The sequence below is a fragment of the Bombina bombina genome, chromosome 1 (genome assembly GCF_027579735.1).
Source record: "Bombina bombina isolate aBomBom1 chromosome 1, aBomBom1.pri, whole genome shotgun sequence".
Classification (NCBI taxonomy): domain Eukaryota; kingdom Metazoa; phylum Chordata; class Amphibia; order Anura; family Bombinatoridae; genus Bombina; species Bombina bombina.
In genome coordinates, this window is record NC_069499.1 from 487039960 (window position 1) to 487061018 (window position 21059).

Genomic DNA, 21059 nt, shown 5'->3' on the forward strand with positions numbered 1-21059 from the left:
TTAAGGACAAAAGAAACTAAGCAGCTCTTTCGCCTTCAGTAGAATGGAATGTAAGTAGCACTCAACTAGACCAGCTATGGAAAGAAAACTGCAGTAAACCAGGCACTGCATTTGCAGCATAATATTTTGTGCAATTGCTCCAGTCAAATAATCAGATTCCCCTAGCTGTAAAGTACAGTGATCACACTAAAACCAGGATGTCAGTGTTATTAGATTTAGTTTCTTGCGGCTAGATTACGAGTTTTGCGTTATGAGTGGTGCGGTGTTAACTTGCACGTTATCGTCACCGCTCACTTCCCTACAGCGCTGGTATTACAGGTTTTCATAAACCCGACATTATTAGGCAAGAAGTGAGCGTAGATCAAAATTGTGCTCCATACCGCACTCCAATACCAGCGCTGCTGAAAGCCGCAGTGAGCTGGTTTTACGTGCTCGTGCACGATTTCCCCATAGACATCAATGGGGAGAGCCGGCTGAAAAAAAGCAGCATAACGCAGCCCCATTGATTCCTATGGGGAAACAAAATTTAGGTTTACACCTAACACCCTAACATGAACCCCGAGTCTACACCCCTAATCTTACACTTATTAACCCCTAATCTGCCGCCGCCGACATCGCCGACACCTACATTATACTTATTAACCCCTAATCTGCTGCCCCCAACATCGCCGACACCTACATTATATTTATTAACCCCTAATCTCCCGCCCCAATGTCGCCGCAACCTACCTACACTTATTAACCCCTAATCTGCCACCCCCAACGTCGCCACCACAATAATAAACATATTAAGCTCTAAACCGCCGCACTCCCGCATTGCAAAAAACTAGTTAAATATTATTAACCCCTAATCTGCCGCCCCTAACATCGCTGCCACCTACCTACATTTATTAACCCCTAATCTGCTGCCCCCACTATACTAAATTTATTAACCCCTAAACTTAAGTCTAACCCTAACCCTAACACCCCCTAAATTAAATATAATTAAAATAAATCTAAATAAAAATTCCAATCATTAACTAAATAATTCCTATTTAAAACTAAATACTTAACTATAAAATAAACCCTAAGCTAGCTACAATATAATAGTTACATTGTATCTATCTTAGGTTTTATTTTTATTTTACAGGCAAGTTTGTATTTATTTCAACTAGGTAGAATAGTTAGTAAATAGTTATTAACTATTTAATTACTACCTAGCTCAAATAAATACAAATTTACCTGTAAAATAAAACCTAACCTGAGTTACACTAACACCTAACCTTACACTACAATTAAATAAATTACATAAATTAAATACAATTACCTAAATTACAACAAAAAACCCCCCACTAAATTACACAAAATAAAAAACAAATGATCAGATATTTAAACTAATTACACCTAATCTAATAGCCCTATCAAAATAAAAAAAGCCCCCCCAAAAAAAAAAAAAAAAAAAATCCTAGCCTAAACTAAACTACCAATAGCCCTTAAAAGGGCCTTTTGCAGGGCATTGCCCCAAAGAAATCAGTTTTTTTACCTGTAAAATAAAATACAAACAACCGCCCAACAGTAAAACCCACCACCCACACAACCAACCCGCCAAATAAAAACCTAACTAAAAAAACCTAAGCTCTCCATTGCCCTGAAAAGGGCATTTGTATGGGCATTGCCCTTAAAAGGGCATTTAGCTCTTTTTCATGGCCCAAACCCTAAACTAAAAATAAAACCCACCCAATAAACCCTTAAAAAAACCTAACACTAACCCCCGAAGATCCACTTACAGTTTTGAAGACCTGACATCCATCCTCAACGAAGCCGGAAGAAGTCTTCATCCAAGCGGCAAGAAGTCCTCAACGAAGCCGGGAGAAGTCTTCATCCAAGCCAGCAGAAGTGGTCCTCCAGACGGGCAGAAGTCTTCATCCAGACGGCATCTTCTATCTTCATCCTTCCGACGCGGAGCGGCTCCATCTTCAAGACATCCGGCGCAAAGCATCCTCTTCTTACGACGTCTTCTTCAACAATGAATGTTCCTTTAAATGACGTCATCCAAGATGGCGTCCCTTGAATTTCGATTGGCTGATAGTTTCGATACTGGAGTATATGCTAAGTAAACACAGCCAGCAGAAGAAGTTACACTCTAAGTGGGGTGCAGGATAGTTAAGCAATAAAATTATAATTTTCCATTGTTCTCTCCATGCATTGAGCTTTGGTGTTCCAGACAAATATAAGATAAGGAAGCAAGTCTGTGTACACAACGTTATAACATAATGAGATTGGATATTACCTTTAAGTTCATCCCATTGTAATAGGCTGTGGTTTCAAAGCACAAAACCAGCTACTTCATATACACAAATAAACCTGAAAATGCCATTTCTAAAATATTTTATACACTTCAGCTGGTATAACAAGTCACTGAAAATACATTAATGGAAAAACAATTTTAGAGTGTACTGTCCCTTTAACTCTTGTGAACACCTGTCCTGCAGGGTCATGTCAGAGAGGCAGCCAGCAAACTGACCAAACCCAGTGTAACATCTAACAGGACAGCCATGGCTTGGAACTACCCAAAACAGCTAGAGGAGGTGACCTTCTTCCTGCTCCTCCTCAATGTCATTCTGCACAGAACCCATTGTTGAGACAAACTCAGTACTTTCCATTTGTGTTCAGGGTCCCCAGTGCTGAGAGTCACCACAGGGACACAAACAAAGCTGGAAACGGCTAGCAAGTGTGAGAGGTGCTGATGTGCTAAGGGATCTGTCTAGCTGAACCATTAATATCCTCAATACCCATTTAGTTAGGAGTTACATCTTTACAGTATGGCCTTGTGTAATCCTTAAAACAGAGAAAAAGCTATGTGAAATACTAGTAGCCTTTTATCTGCATTGTACAAAAGGTGGCTTTGGCTGAGGTAACATCAAGAAGAGACAGATAAGTTCTAAAATATCTTACAAAGTGCTGGTAAAAAGAACTCTACAATTCTATGTGCAAAACATAATGAGTACTCATTGGATATGCTATGACTTAGGAAGACTTGAATTATCTGATTAATAAGAGTGTCATTTTTGTATATATTTATTGATTTGCACTAGGAGTAGCTTTGCAACTGAGCAATTTTAAAAAAGGGCCCAGAAATGTTATTTTATATTCTAGAAGTTTGTACAGAATTTTACCATCAACTTTATTCCAGAACTCCTTTAAAAGCTTCCAAGACAGAGTCTAGAGAGGTAATACTTTAGTTCTTAAAAAAAAAAAAAAAAAAAGATGCCAACCTGAAGTTGATTCTTGTTAAGTAAAAAAAATATTGCTTCCTAGTGGGAGTGCTTTTAGTGATATCACTTTGGTAATAAACGAAATAGGAAAAAAAATCTCATAAAAAGTAATGTTAACATCATGACAGTCACACAACACATTAATTACTTAAAATGCTGCTGCTTATTGGTAGCTAATGTTGGGTCTCTAATGCTGTCTCTTTGGTCTTAACTCACTCAACACCAAGTAGCCAGCAGCATTTTATTTAGAGCTGCCTGCACTGTGCGGATTAATGGCAGCAGGTTATCAGTGGCGGGCTGCAAATGATAATTATTCTGTTCTAAGGCTGACTATTGAGGCGCTGAACCCACCCTGGTCGCAGCCAAAGAGTTAGGGCTGCAAAGTCTGTTCAGTTAGCTAAGCCTTGGTGGGTGCCAAATTCCAGCCCTCCTCCTAGGGACCTACAGTGTAAGAAATAGCCCTGCAGCAGCTGCTCAGTGAGCTGGGCCTCTGCATATGCAAAATTCCAGTCCTCCCCCTCACTTTGAAAATAATAAATACAAGTAAGGAAGTGTGCACTTGGCGCCTGGTGGCAGTGGACCCTTTAGCTTTGGATGATTGACACCTAGCTGTCAAACGTAAACAATCAAATTATGGGAGTATAGCCAAATCGCCTAAACTAACGGAGGCTGGGTCTAAATGAACAACTTGATAGTATTATGTGTGTAAATTTATTAACATAAGTTACTTATGATACACAGTACATATAAGGCTGATTAACAGAGATATATATAGCTGTTTTACAGTAAATTAACAAAAACATAAACACAAGGATCCATGTACTTAATAAATAAAATATCTTAAAACGTTTTAAAATGAGATGTCTAAACAAGTGCCTTTAGATATCTCAGAGTCAGAATATTCCTAAAACAATATACATGTGAACATATGGTTGAATAAACTTCTGGTATGAGCGTACATACAGAAACAGGTTTCTTAAATAACAACTGACTTGATATCCAATGATATGTTAAGTAGTATTAAGTGGTAAAAAATGAGTTACAAATGATGAACGCAATAGAGAAAATAATGTAAAAGGAAATATGGGGTCGTATGTGTCCAATGTGTGATGAGCTGCAACTTGGTGCTTAAAAAAGTTGTGTGGGCAATGCGTTAACTCAATGTGAAATGTAAATGTTTAACAAAAACAATAATGAATGTTGCCGCAAATGGATAATGATGATGAATATACACAAAAGATGAAAAAGATCCGAATTGAAATGAGAAAACAATGACCAAAATCAGTGTAGAGGATCAGTGTAAAAATCATAAAAGTTCAAAAAGTAAAAGTACAAAGACACTACAGTTCGTGTCCAAAAACTGTGTGTGCAAACTCCAATGTGATCCAGAAAGACTCTGTGAAGTGTTGACCAATGTGTCAGTAATATTCAGTGTAAGTTTATTCTTAAAGTGGGATGTCTGTTGCTAGTAGGCTTCCCAGATAAGTAACAGAATAATCAACTTCCCAGAATATAGTTAAGTAGTGGACTCCACTGGGGGGGTGTTTAAATAATAATCATCAAACTACCTTGGTGAATGTATAAATTGGTCCTTCTGTAAAAGAAAGAAACGATAGTGTAGAACATTTGGGTAAAAAATATGTAATAGAAATGTGCTTACCAGTGTTCGACGCGTTTCGGCCTCTCAAAGACCTTTATCAAGACCATTGGTATCTCATTTTATACCACTTAATACTACTTATCATATCATTGGATATCAAGTCAGTTGTTATTTAAGAAACCTGTTTCTGTATATACGCTTGTGACGAATCAAACCTTCTCAATGTCACAATAGAGGGGTGTGGGCATGAAGGGGTTAATGGCACACAGCTCTGGTTCCATTAACCTTGCAACTCTACAAAAGGACCTAAAAAGAGACACCACAATAACCCCAAATCCTGTCCACACTGCTCTAACAATTTCTGCTGCCACCACCAAAAAGTCTAAATTAAAGGGGCCTTTTGGGAACCCCAAAAAACTCACAATTTAACAATTAGGTAACGTGCCTTTAACCTTGTCTCAACTGGAGTGTGAATTTGGATATTAGAGCCCAAAAGACAGAATGAGATTTTCTATGTGTTTAATAACAAAAATATCAATACAGGTTACACAGTGCGAAATTACAAAGACATTCAAAATAACATACAATTGCAAAGTTACAATTCTTTAAAAAAAGAAAATGGGACATGCAAAGAATTACACACACAATATCCAACTTATTACCAAGTTCCTTTAGATATGTGGAGAACTGCCGTTCCTGATGTTAGTGGCTTGAATCCCAGGGCAGTTCTACCCACAAGTCTTTCTGTTACATATTTAAACCAAACTTTCTTTGTCTTGTCAAAGACAATGACCTGGTTATAATTTACAACGAGTACAGCCAATGCAAGTCTTAGCTCCCAGTAGGGGAGGAGCTTTTTGCATTCCTACACACAATTACCAGTTACACAAAGAACACTTCACCTCAGACCTGTGACATGCTAAGGAGGGGGAAGTAGGGGGGGGGGTCTCAGCTTACAGCTTTTCTGAAAGAAGATTTCACACACAGAAAAAGGCAATTCGCATTAACCTTTTCCAGGCTGAGAACACAATACCACCTCTGCCGGGTAGCCAATCCAGGTATCATACTACTCCACTTGATTGTATCATGACACCTCCCCTTTTTAAATGGTGGAAATAGGGGGTCAGCCCACACTGATCCCCTATGTCAACCTAAATCCTAGTCTTTCCTCGTTCATAAGACCAGATCTGCTCTTTCTGCACACTCTCTGCATTCATTTGCCCACTGTAACAATTAACATCAGCTGACACAATTTCCCTCGTGGAGGACATTTCCTTGCAGGATATCACACACTCGCTCTCACTCAAAGGAATCTAGCACCCCCTCAGGGTAACTCACTGGGGGACTAGAAGAAATTCTGGCTACCTCAGGGGATGTGGGCATGAAGGGGTTAATGGCACACAGCTCTGGTTCCCTTAACCATGCAACTCTACAAAAGGACCTTAAAAGAGACACCACATTAACCCCAAATCCTGTCCACACTGCTCTAACAATTTCTGCTGCCACCACCAAAATGTCTAAACCCCCAAAAACCTCACACAATTTAACAATTAGATAACGTGCCTTTAACCTTGTCTCAACAGGAGAGTGAATTTGGATATTAGAGCCCAAAAGACAGAATGAGATTTTCTATGTGTTTAATAACAAAAATATCAATACAGGTTACACAGTGCGAACTTACAAAGACATTCAAAATAACATACACTTGCAAAGTTACAATTCTTTAAAAAAGAAACTGGGACATGGAAAGAATTACACACACAATATCCAACTTATTACCAAGTTCCTTTAGATATGTGGAGAGCTGTCGTTCCTGATGTTAGTGGCTTGAGTCCCAGAGCAGTTCTACCCACAAGTCTTTCCGTTACATATTTAAACCAAACTTTCTTTGTCTTGTCAAAGACAACGCCCTGGTTATAATTTACAACGAGTACAGCCGGGTAGCCAATCCAGGTATCAACTACTCCACTTGATTGTATCATGACAACGCTCATACCAGAAGTTTATTCAACCATATGTTCACATGTATATTGTTTTAGGAATATTCTGACTCTGTTTGAGATATCTAAAGGCACTTGTTTAGACATCTCATTTTAAAACGTTTTAAGATATTTTATTTATTAAGTACATGGATCCATGTGTTTATGTTTTTGTTAATATACTGTAAAACATCTATATATGTCTCTGTTAATCAGCCTTATATGTACTGTGTATCATAAGTAACTTATGTTAACAAATTTACACATATAATACTATCAAGTTGTTCATTTAGACCCAACCTCCGTTAGGTTAGGCGCTTTGGCTATACTCCCACAAAATAATAAATACAGCCATGATAGGAGGAGGCGGAGTGCTAATTGAAGGCGGATAGCGGGGCTTAGTGTGGATGCTGCAAGCCATGAGCTCTATTCATCACATCCCTTGTTCTTGAACCTGGCCTGCATTGTAAGGGCTTGGAATCAGATGGGCTGCACCCCCCCCCCCACAAGACTGCAGGTCATCAGTTGGTGACCGATTGCCTGATGGGTCAGTCCACCCCTGTTTATTTGTTAGCTTTTGCTTACCTCTCCTCCCTCACATTCTCTGTAATCATTATCTTGTTTACATTTAAATTATCAGTTTTGCATCAACAATCATGGTAGGAAAAACATTATTTGCAATAGCAGTGAGCATATGTGGTAGTTTAGGTGTGATTGTGTGTATATAAATATATATTTATATTTAGCAATTAGATAGAGATTAGAAATTAATATATATCTGTTTATTTAAATACATGTTAAATAAATGATTACTAAGTCACTAAACTGAATTATTGCTAAACCACCTTAAGGGCAGAAAAGAGGGTAGGGCGGCTACCCAGTTTCTTTCCAGAACTGCACATGTGAAGAGTCCATGGTATATATGAGTATTAGTTTGATTGGTTAACAAGTGTTATTTTGTTATGGGAGACAGGGAAATCAGTGAAAAGGGGAAAAAAAACATAAAATAATATGCTCATTTGACAAAATAAAGCTGCTTTATTCATTGCAAAATTATTCTCAGTTATGAAGGTTCATAATCATTTAGTAATCATATCGCTTTAAAGGGGAAAACCACCCTGTTCCTGTCTATGTTATCCATGCACACTCTATATCTTGTTATCCTGTACATTGTGCTCCTTGATGTCACACCATGACCTGCCACCTTTTTGGAAAAAAATACTAGCCATGCTCAACATCAATTTACATAAATAATAATAAAGCATAAATTAGGAACTAAACTACTGTGTCTGATTTTTAAATGGTCATTGGTTTATAATTAGATTCTAACACTCTTAGAAGAGGTTTTACCAGGATATCATCTTTAGTTCTAGATTTAATCTAGGCAACCCTAGCTGGAGCAGGTCTTGAGAATAGGTAGGTGAGGGATAGAACATTAGGTAGGTAACTTTCTCAGGAGAACATTGTTCCACTCTTGAACAGTCTATGTTGAACTCCAGACATTTTTAATACTTAGCACTAATTATAGGGCTAATTCCCAGCCTTAGGTTGTTGAATATTTCTCACTGGAATGCTGTCCCATTTATTTGTTATCCTAGTCTGTGACACAAATTAGCACTGTTTACAGATTTGGTGCATAAAATGTTTTCCTAATCCTCTCAAGGAAAATATGAAACAAAGCCACAGTTCATTAACTGTAAAAGCTTTGCAGATTCTAGGGATATATGTGGTTATTATTAAATAAAAGAAACACACTGGTTAACCAACTTTGCACTTTTATCCAAATCCTGAATGTTTTACAGTGTAATGAACACAGTATTAACATTGTTCATATTGGAATATCGGCATTAACCAATAAAGCAAAAATACACTTAAAGGGACACTGAACCCAAATTTTTCCTTTCATGATTCAGATAGAGCGTGCAATTTTAAGCAACTCTCTAATTTACTTCTATTATCAATTTTTCTTCATTCTCTTGCTATCTTTATTTGAAAAAGAAGGCATCGAAGCTAAGGAGCCAGCATATGTTTTGTTTAGTACCATGGACAGCACTTGTTTTTGGTGCTATCCAATCAGCAAGGACAACCCAGGTTGTTCACCAAAAATGGGCCGGCATCTAAACTTACATTCTTGCTTTTCAAATAAAAATACCAAGAGAGTGAAGAACATTTGATAATAGGAGTAAATTAGAAAGTTGCTTAAAATTGCATGCTCTAACAATCACGAAAGAAAAAATTTGGGTTCAGTGTCCCTTTAAAGGGACATTATACACTCATTTTATCTTTGCATAAATGTTTTGTAGATGATCTACAGGGAGTGCAGAATTATTAGGCAAGTTGTATTTTTGAGGATTAATTTTATTATTGAACAACAGCCATGTTCTCAATGAACCCAAAAAACTCATTAATATCAAAGCTGAATAGTTTTGGAAGTAGTTTTTAGTTTGTTTTTAGTTATAGCTATTTTAGGGGGATATCTGTGTGTGCAGGTGACTATTACTGTGCATAATTATTAGGCAACTTAACAAAAAACAAATATATACCCATTTCAATTATTTATTTTTACCAGTGAAACCAATATAACATCTCAACATTCACAAATATACATTTCTGACATTCAAAAACAAAAACAAATCAGTGACCAATATAGCCACCTTTCTTTGCAAGGACACTCAAAAGCCTGCCATCCATGGATTCTGTCAGTGTTTTGATCTGTTCACCATCAACATTGTGTGCAGCAGCAACCACAGCCTCCCAGACACTGTTCAGAGAGGTGTACTGTTTTCCCTCCTTGTAAATCTCACATTTGATGATGGACCACAGGTTCTCAATGGGGTTCAGATCAGGTGAACAAGGAGGCCATGTCATTAGATTTTCTTCTTTTATACCCTTTCTTGCCAGCCACGCTGTGGAGTACTTGGACGCGTGTGATGGAGCATTGTCCTGCATGAAAATCATGTTTTTCTTAAAGGATGCAGACTTCTTCCTGTACCACTGCTTGAAGAAGGTGTCTTCCAGAAACTGGCAGTAGGACTGGGAGTTGAGCTTGACTCCATCCTCAACCCGAAAAGGCCCCACAAGCTCATCTTTGATGATACCAGCCCAAACCAGTACTCCACCTCCACCTTGCTGGCGTCTGAGTCGGACTGGAGCTCTCTGCCCTTTACCAATCCAGCCACGGGCCCATCCATCTGGCCCATCAAGACTCACTCTCATTTCATCAGTCCATAAAACCTTAGAAAAATCAGTCTTGAGATATTTCTTGGCCCAGTCTTGACGTTTCAGCTTGTGTGTCTTGTTCAGTGGTGGTCGTCTTTCAGCCTTTCTTACCTTGGCCATGTCTCTGAGTATTGCACACCTTGTGCTTTTGGGCACTCCAGTGATGTTGCAGCTCTGAAATATGGCCAAACTGGTGGCAAGTGGCATCTTGGCAGCTGCACGCTTGACTTTTCTCAGTTCATGGGCAGTTATTTTGCGCCTTGGTTTTTCCACACGCTTCTTGCGACCTTGTTGACTATTTTGAATGAAACGCTTGATTGTTCGATGATCACGCTTCAGAAGCTTTGCAATTTTAAGAGTGCTGCATCCCTCTGCAAGATATCTCACTATTTTTGACTTTTCTGAGCCTGTCAAGTCCTTCTTTTGACCCATTTTGCCAAAGGAAAGGAAGTTGCCTAATAATTATGCACACCTTATATAGGGTGTTGATGTCATTAGACCACACCCCTTCTCATTACAGAGATGCACATCACCTAATATGCTTAATTGGTAGTAGGCTTTCGAGCCTATACAGCTTGGAGTAAGACAACATGCATAAAGAGGATGATGTGGTCAAAATACTAATTTGCCTAATAATTCTGCACTCCCTGTATTTATATAGTCCATAAAGTTTTTTGGTTTTTTTAATGTATAGTTTTGCTTATTTTTAAATAACATTGCTCTGATTTTTAGACTCCTAACCAAGCCCCAAAGTTTTAGGATCGTCAGATACCTACTGCAGCTTGCTCCTGTTTGTGTAAAGGGTCTTTTCATATGCAAAAGAAGGGGGAGGGGGGGGGAGTGTCTTATTTCCCACTTGCAGTGGGCTTTCCACCTGCCTTTTCAACAGAGCTAAACAGAGCTTCTATGTAAGTTTTTAAACCATTTTATATTGGATTTTTATATCAGTATCTGTGCATCTTATTCTTTATAGTAGTGTCTATTACATGCAGTTATGTAAAAATGAGTGTATACTGTCCCTTTAAGGATAACAACAAACAGAGGAGACATTTTTGAATGTGACAAATCACTGAAAAAAAGTGATCAGGAAACATTTCTGGAAAGGGATTTCAATATTATCCAGTGAATTAAATGGGTAATACCAACCATAAAAACACTCACATTAAAGGAACATGCTGCTCAAAATTGGTCCATCACTGGTCAACCTACAATGCTTTTTTAAAGGGATATGAAACCCACAGAGTTTCCCATTTACTTCTATTATCACATTTGCTTTGTTCCTATAGTATTCCTTTGTTGAAGAGCTACCTAGGTAGATGTCTGGATCACTACATAGCAGGAAATAGTGCTAGCATCTAGTGCTCTTGCAATCGATAAAATTCTAGCAAAACTGATGCCATATAGTTCTCCAGAATGCTTTTCAACAATAGATTCCTAAGTAAACGAAGAAAATTAGAACGTTTTTAAACTGCATGCTCTATCTGAATCATGAAAGATAAACATTTGGTTTCATGTCCCTTTAATGAATATTCTTGTCCTCAATAATCCAACTTTGTTTCTGTGGGAGTTGTCTCTCTCAGCCGGTAAGCAATAGATATCAGCTTCCTTCCTGTTCGTTTCACTTCAGCTGTTTCATTTTAGCTTTTAAACCATTTTCCATGTAAATATATATATATTTTTTTTTACATATTTAAAAAGGGACACAGAAGTCAAAACTAAACTGATTTAGATGGAGCCTACAGCAAGGACATAACTACACATATCTCAGCTGGGATGGTGCCGGCCTTCTAGGAGGCTCACAGATCCATCACTGATGAAATAAAGAGTATGTCTTAGACTTTGCTCATAACAACAGTGACGTCTAATGAAGACCATGTACACTAAAGCAAGTGCACAAAGTCGGCACAAATTATACTTTGAGTGAGTTTAGCGGTGCCAGGTGTAAGGGGAGCTCTGCAGAAGTTGTGGACCCTTCTTAAAATCAGAAAAAAAACAGAAGCAATGATACAACACTAACATTTCATTGATAGAGAAAATCCACAGTGTTTGGGGGAACAAATTTAGCAAAGTGTAGCTTGTAGACCATTAGACCTTCTGACTGATCATCAAAATAACAAGCCACCATTTTGATTTATAAAATTTGTTAATACCCAACTAAAAAAATATGTAAAGCCTATTATTGCATTAGGAAAACATTCTCTTATGTTTAAGCAAACAGATGCAATGGGTTCTGATGGAAGCTTAGTCAACTTTACATGATATTGGACATGTGACACCAGCAGCATTGTTCTGACTTCTTGGAAATATAACAAGATAAGTTCCATCCAGTTCCACAGACTTTGAACAACGTCTGCTTCATATGATTTCCAAAACATAAGTGTATACTTTCCGAGCACTTTTGCACCATAAATAAAACACCCAGAAAGAAATGGTTAATCTTTCCACGGTCAGAATTCATCTCACACTTTTAGATGAGTAAATAATGTAGAATTAATGTGGACTTTTTGGTACTCAATTGTCTTGTATAAAAAAAAAAAAAAAAAAATCACACAGCAAACTTAACCTTAACATAAAACACCTTGTAATTACAAGAATTTCCTGTAGCCTTGTGATAAATTATTACCAGTAAAATGTGAAAACATTTTAAATATTTTAACACCCCCCACATCTGGTCTCTCATTTGGTGAAGCCAATCTGAACTTGTTTATGGTGTAGGCAAGGATTGCTACTATCATTCAGTTAGCAAACCTTGTAATGTTTCACAGTATCTTATCACATCTGCTGAGACCAATTAGGAAAAGATATCTAGCTATACATTTCCAATATGAGAGACAACACCAAGCTGGTGCCAAGCCAGGGTCAATATGCAACTTGCAGGCTGCAAACAAGTTCAATGCCACCTGTATTCTAGGTTTTGTCCGAGATCCCAAAGGTTCTTACCTTCATAAGAATAATGGAACGTTGGTGCAAATTTATTAAAGGTAACATTCTAACCAAAATGTCAAATGTTTTCTAAACACTTAACATGTCTTTTTCCCTTTATTAAATGTAATATTTGATTATCGAATGTCAAAATTTCAAATTATGATTCTTGCAGACTTCATCAACACCTCCACTGGCCATGTTAAAAATAAAGAACTCTTTCAATGATAACTAAAACTAAAATGCAAGAATGTATGGAGTTTCAATGTTCACTCAAAACACACAAAAGAAAAACATATGATTTCATTTATATGGCATCACAAAGCCAATAACATTAATAATGAACTCGCTTATAAGAACAAGATGAAACAATCAACAGGAATTAGAGACCATAACCTAGCATGTAGAAAACGCTTGTGCCTACACTGCATATCACTAATGCTGAAGTTAAACTCTTCCCTGACACTCCATACACCAACACAACTTTACTTAGCTGCACTGTATACACAACTACCATCACCACACACTGAAGCTCATTACCAGGGCACACAAGAGGAAACATTCCCAAATAAGCCATGTCCCTTATAACCTCAATAAAGCAACTAATAACGACTACCCTACCTATACTACCCACTCCAAAATCACCCTATTTAAAAGCCAGAATGAACAAAAAATATTCTAAGAATGAAAAATCTAAAACTGTTTCCATGTACGCATGTAGTTTGGTTTACAGATACAGCATATTCAGACTTTCTATAACCAGTGTTACACATGATCTGAAGGTTTTAAAGAAGGCGCACATCTAACCTACTCCGCCTCCACTGATAGGATTATACCTTTTTCAACCAAAATGCTTAGCTAAGCTGCTCAGTTACCAGTTCAGCTATGAAATCGCCTGGTGCTGTGCCTGACTTGGTTAGTTTCACCTGCGGGCTGTACAACCCTCTTCTGTATACAACTGCTATTACATAGATATTCTCAAGCATAAATGGCACACTCTAATTTGTTACATCACATACATTTTCGCTTGTGCGCTAACCCAACGTGCGCAAAACGCCGAATAGAAAAAAAAACCCTACTCACGCGTAAACGCGACCACATATTCTCAAGCGAGCTAACCTCACATGAAAATATGAATATGTCATATTCCAATCTTCTTCATATAGAAGAATTTGTTCTATTTATTCATTAATACATATTTCTACATATATCTAATGGAATTTTGGTACTTACAAACACACACACACACACACACACACACACCAGGGTGCCAGATCCAAAAATATAAGCTAACTTTTAATCATAACAACACTGGTGACGTTTCTAGGGTGTGTAACCCCTTCCCTCAGGCCAAACAAGAGTGACCCAAAAAGCCAGGTTGAAATAGACCACAGAGCCCCACCCCCAACTTCACACACAAAATTGCACCAAAAACTGTTGCCTTGGTTACAGAGTGACAACAAAAACATTAACCCCAAGTTTACAAACAGACTCTTGTGTATAATCAAATAAAAATCTAATCCTCCTACTACCACACAGATTAGATGTTCAATAAATAGTGATATATACCATTATCATAGTGTCATTGGTGTGTGTATACTAAAATAAAACTGCATGTAATGAGCTATAACTCCACATTGCAAATCATGTCTGCAAGCCTAGTCAGTCAACAAATAAATATGCAAATCAGGGACAATTTTTAGAATACGGCTCTTTCGATTGCAAGCAGTTAAATTCTGTCTCTGTATGTGCTGAATCATCACTAAGTTGAAGTGTGCAATTAAAAATAATAATAATAATACATAGATAAAGCAATATGTTGTGAGCATGTGCCAGCAAAATCAACTTAGATGCCCTCACCTGCACATTCATTGGGTCAACTATAAGGAACAATCAGGTATCCATATTTTGCATTGGTGTTTTGATATTGTTAATTCAAAATCACATAAAATCCTGTCTGTGTCGGTATCAGTTTGCTGCCTTTACTAGGATAGATCATCAGGTTGTAATCACAAGTGGCAATCAGAAAACAGTAACTACTACCAGTGAGGGGTCCATTGCAGAAATACAATTTTGACCTCAATATTAATTATTAATCAAATGTTATAGTAGACGAGTAAGACAAATCAATGTACTACTGACATTGGTTAGAGAATGAAGTGCTCACTTTCAGTGTGATAAAATAGAATAGACTTCAAATAGACAGACGGTTTCATAAGATCTGCACAACAAGGAGTAATAGAGAGTGTCTTGCTGGGTGTCACCCTGGCCTTTCAATATCATCACCCACCAGTACTCAGGGAGAGAGAGAAGGTGGGATACCCAATAACTCATTAAGACTCTCAGAAGAGGGCCATTGATAATGACTCCCACCAGAGGATCCTAGTCCCTTAACTGGTGTATCAGGCTTATAGAAAGCAATGCCAGTCTATGGACATGTTTATGCCCTTTGGGTGCAAAGTCCCCCAACCGGTAGATCCACCAGGCTTTCAGTTGGAGAATATATTAAATGATATTAATATTTGAAGCACTTGTAATCTAGTTAAAAAATAAATCTCTCACCACTGGTGTCAAAAGTAAGAGCCTGGCATCCAGAACCTTTCCAGTCGCATTTGACCACTTCACCTCCATGGACAATCCCTTTTTGGGAGGTATTTGCTTTGGGTGCACCAATCAACAAATATGACCTTTAAGAGAGAAAAATAATGTGTTTAGAAACAAATTACACAGATTACAAAATGTATGACAATTATTTGGTTTATACTTTTTTAGACTAAAATAATGTAAAAAAAAAAAAAAAAAAAAAAAAAACATATTCCATGATTAGTGGTGGGTAACTTAATTTTATTATTAGAAACAATAGTTTCTACATTCTAAGTAGGAATAAAAGTCCAAATCAACCATGGCAGCAAGGAAAAAGGGGGGGGGTGTAGATAGACACATCAGCACTAAATTCAGTTTGGTGCCAAGTCAAGCTTAAGAGGATTCCAAACAAATAATCTTCAGCATATAACAGAAGACAATAGCCTAAAAGAAACAGCATTATAATGTGATAATTTAACTTATTTATTATTTATTTGTTAACATTCCTGAATAACTTTTGGTTCATAAAGAGACATTATGTGAGCATGATATTGACAATTGATTACATACACATTCAAGACCCTGGAGCCTCTGGTAACTGATAAAATCCATTCTTGCACGCTGAACCCACCATTTTGGCTTAGGTGAGAACAACACAGAGTGCTCCAGCCAACGATTGCACACAGAGATTATATACACACATATATATATATATATATATATATATCACAGAGAACCGTCACAACTCACTTGGATGCACACCTCTTATCACCAAATGCTGTAACAAACAGCTTGCTGTTTGAAAGTGGCTTGGGATGTTTACCTACTCCCGTTTGAGAGTACAGTCCACTACTGGGTTTTGTATGTGTCTAGGAGAGGCTACAAATAGTTGTGGCACCCTTGGGATTACTCAGTGAGTTTGGATGGAAGCCAGCATGTGTTGACTGTAGGTTAGGACCCAGGTAAGAAGAGACAGATAAGTGGGTCCAGGGTTTATCACTGTTTGGCCACACTCTTCACTGTTATGTTTGAAGCCTGTGTGCATTCAAGTGGGTGCTGATTATTCTGTGTGTTTGATAATCTTGTGTGATTTCTCCTATTGAGCTTTGCACCCAGGCTGGTCTGGGTCACTGACTGCAAGTGGCTTGCCATGAGTACCAACTCCAGTTTGAGAGTGCAAAGATAGAGAATATATATATATATATATATATATATATATATATATATATATATATATATACATACATACACACACACATGCCAGGGATTAGCCAAAATAATCTGAAAACCTGTGCAATAGGCAATATTTATTAACAAAGTGTTGGACCACCATTTGCCTTTAACACAGCTTTGAACACTCTCTACTATTGGATTATGTTTAACAGTTCCTGCACCCTAGTTGATGGATTACAATGAAATGTGGTTCCAGCAACATTTACACACACACACACACACACACATACATACATATATATATATATATACACACATACACACACACTGATAATGGGCAGCTACCAAGGAAGTCCCAGAAAAAAATAATGCACAAGTAGGGATTTTAGAGAATTTGAAATGTTTCATCCTACTTCCAACCTTAATTCAATGATCGCTTCAATTTTCTAGATATATACGTTTTGTTAATAATATTCATGATTCATGAATCTGTTAATTCAGTTTACATGTTAGTACACATAACATTTATGTTTTAAAGGAAGAGACAAAGGGAGCTTAAAAAGGAGTATAGTTTATTTGCTCATTGACTCTTCTTTCTAAAGTATCATAAAGGCATGGCTGTCTAATGGTCATTTTGCTGCCCTGCAAATGGGCACATCTATGAATCAGACTCAGGATTGATAGGAATGCTACCGGACACCCAGGAAACTTACACAAGATGCCTGGATTTCCTGAGATTCTAATGATGTGTGGGAACTAAACATTGTTGTGCTGTTACCTGGGGTATCATTGTGGGTCTCATACCCTTGTTATACAGTACAGGGGTTGACAAATTTGTATAAATCATGAGACAGCTAGAATATTGAGGAGCCAGCCACACACCTTTTATGAGACCAACCGTAAGATGCAGAAATATTGAAAAAATTGAGTTGTGGCAATCTAAATTTGTTGAGCCAGGATATAAAAGAGGGCTCAAAATATCTATGATGCCAGATCACTGTAGAGAATGAATTTTAAGACTGGAAACGTGAGCTCTTATTGTTGTGCGGCCCTTAAAGAATCAGACAGCTGGGGTTTTTAAGAAGCCACAGTCATTTATCTGACAGAATTACACAATCCAACCAAAAACCCACAAGTGTGACATCCTTCTCTGCAAATTGCATTATTTTTGTTGCAAATATTTTCAGTAGCATCTTTTGAGTCATTTCTCAGAGCAATTATTTCCGTCGCCTCTTTTCCATTAGTTTTTTTGGCGTGTTACTAGTCACTCCTCAGCGGCCATTTTTGAAATGGGTTCTGTTTGGCGCAAATTTGTTACCTCGATCTGAGGTGGTGCATTTCTCTGTGTCTGAATTTTATGCTTTATTTTCTTTTGAACTTGTTCTCGTTAGACCTGTCAGTATGTTTAGTGTAGGGCTCTTTTGGTTTCTATATTTGGTTCCCGATTTAGCCCATTTGGATATGCTCTACTATGCCTCCTATTACCTCTGGACAGACTCCTGCCTTCTCTACAGCAGTGGGCAATGGGATAGTGTATTACCATTATCAGCATCCAGTTAAACACAGATCAGTGAAGGATTCTAGAGATTCTGAGATATCTCTGTAAACTAGTCGCTTCTTTAATGAATTCAGAAACTACTGTACATCTACTCTACTTTTTACAGTACCCTGCTGTGCTAGATATTTTGGCAGGCCATAATAAATGCTAATTTTTGCATGTCCTCATTTTATTTTCCCAGGCCATATACTGCTCTCCATTAAATGACCATTGAACTCAACATTTCCATAATGCATAAAATGTTTCATTATTGGAAGTAAAACATTATTGAAATATACATTATTTATTTTGCTTCCTTTTGCTATAAGATATAAATGAAATTTGTACTTCTTCCGCTTTCTCCCAGGGAGAGCATCTCTATTCACTCTACAGACCTTCAGTGGAAATGGCTCCAGGTACCACACCATGATCTATTAAAAAATGCTTGGTGCACAGCATGTAGGGCAATTGTAATTTCCAGGCAATATTTTATACAATAACAGGTTTTTGTTTCAATTGTGTGTCTTTCTTTCTCGTGACATGGCTTTACTTTCTGTGTGAATATTTTTTGTTGCTGATCTCAACTCTAACACAGGCACTGAATCATAGGTATGCTCTCTGCACATTCGCCAGGTGCATGCACACAGTGCTGATTTATATTCCTAATTGTTGTAGGCTGATAACAACTGAAAAACAATGTACAACAGTAAAAAAGAAAAAAAGTGTGTTGATTTGTTTTTTCTTGACTGATATGTTATTCTATATCAACTCAACAAAAATGTCTTGTAATTACAAGGTGTTTATTGTCCCTTTAATTGTAAGCAGCTTTTACATCACAAAAAAAGAAAAATGTAATTCAATATAAATAAATGACAGATTACTCTGAGTATATAGTGTTTCTTTAAGACAGGTCCTGTAGTGAAATATTGCTTTTATGTAGATGAAAGAGCAGAATGTTAAAATATTTTTGCATAAAAAAGTTATATTTGAAGTTAAACTAGCAGAACATTTATGATCATGGAACTCAAACACTTACTGTCAGCTAGAGACAACTCCCACATAAAACCCTGGTTTTACATTAAAAACAAAACTCTGTACAGTATAGGATTTTGCAATATTCTCTTTTAGATGGCACAGAGAATGTGTTTGAGTATCATGCCCCTTCCCAAACATTTTCCTTATTTTCTACAAAAAAATAAATAAAATAATAGCATAAGGTTTTGAAAACTATATATGCTTTATTAAAATGTGGCCTGGGGAATGCTTATGAGCACTGTGACCCACAAATATCAATATGATCATGTGACATCTGATGACACAAATCTATGGATTCAGGATATAAGTGGGTAGTTACTGGAACTCATCTGTGATGCTAAATTACAACAATTTATGCTTCCAACCTTACCAGTTATTATTTTTAATTATTCATTATTGATCACAAGAGCTTTGTGGAAATACGATATGTGAGAAAGAGTAAAAAATTGTATACTTTAATTATTATCATAATTTAAAAAAAAATAAATTGCTTATTTGTTTCAATAATGAAAAACCGGACCTGTCACATATTTTTGGAGTTGGAGAGCTCAAACACCTTTCAAAAGCCCAGCATGGTTTGGAATTATTGCAATGGTGCTACATATAATCATATACCACCAGAATGTATGGTTAGTTGTTTTATTAAGTCAAAGATATGTCACTAACAACAAATACTTAAAGGGACACTGAACCCAAAGTATGCCAGAATACAGTATAGAGAAGCAAAATGCATTTATGTTGCAAAAAGGATATACTATGTTATGATACAAATAAATTGGATAGATAAAATGAATATAGACTACATTGGTGTATGAAGAATATTACATATAACCCATTTGCTGCTTCCCAAGTCACAAATACAAGCTCTCTCTCTGCTAGGGAGTTAATAGTGCAAACATGGAATCTTGTGGTAACCAATACAGTGGACTTCTAAAAAATAAAACATCCACTTTTAATAAGTTGTATTTCTTCTTTAAAACAATAATACAGTTATACTTACGATGAGGGATCTGGGGTAAAGAAATCAATAGAAAAGCCGAAGTAGCTGCCTTCAGCACCAGATTGTACCGATGGGTTGTCAGTGTCTAAATTAAAACAGCAAGATAATCCAACGAGGGCAAAGCACAGACATAGAACCGCAGCGGCCATTGCACCCTAAATCCTACACCGTAAGCTGTTTATATAACTCCTCTCTCTCGGGGACAGTGGCTGAAACTGAGCTGCTCACTCCATAGAATCGCCCACTACGTAAAGAAATAGCGACCCCTTTTGACCCAAATGACTAGCACCGGTTCTTATAAACTGTGACTAATGTATTCAGTAGTACTTTTTTACCGCAAGCCTAACTAATGTAATAGTTATAGGCCCTTTGTACACTTATGGGTGAGATTGGTGACTGACTGGGCAAACTTCCGTAAATCTCTGGTACTTTCCTTCTCTCTATTTTATTACAAGGGAGGAGCAGCAATGGAGGTGGGGAGACTGCCTTAACTCTTAGCTGCCAGCAACATCAACGACGCATTGTTCTGGATGTGCCCCAGGTCCCCCAGCTTCCAGTGAGTTAATGGGAAATGTGGTGGGAGCAGTGGTACCGCCCCCTCACACCCAGGAAGGAATCCAGACATGCCAATCCTTTTACAGTCATCTGAAATTAGGTTTTGTTATCTGGGGGAACTGATGAGTAAATCTGAAAATCTTACATAGGATTTTATTATTTTATAGGATTAATCTATGACTGTAAAGAGTTTAGACACAAG

General features: G+C 37.3%; 1 protein-coding gene across 1 annotated transcript in view; it reads right to left on the minus strand.

Annotated features, from left to right (window-relative positions):
- Positions 1-20853, minus strand: part of ITGAV (integrin subunit alpha V) — a 242984-nt gene extending 222131 nt beyond the window's left edge. Inside the window, exons 1-2 of the mRNA XM_053698539.1 lie at positions 20303-20853; positions 15537-15661 (exon numbers count right to left, since the gene is read on the minus strand). Of these exons, the coding sequence (XP_053554514.1) occupies positions 15537-15661; positions 20303-20451 (274 nt within the window). The 5' untranslated portion in view covers positions 20452-20853. The remainder of the gene's footprint in view (positions 1-15536; positions 15662-20302) is intronic.
- Positions 20854-21059: the final 206 nt, after the last annotated feature.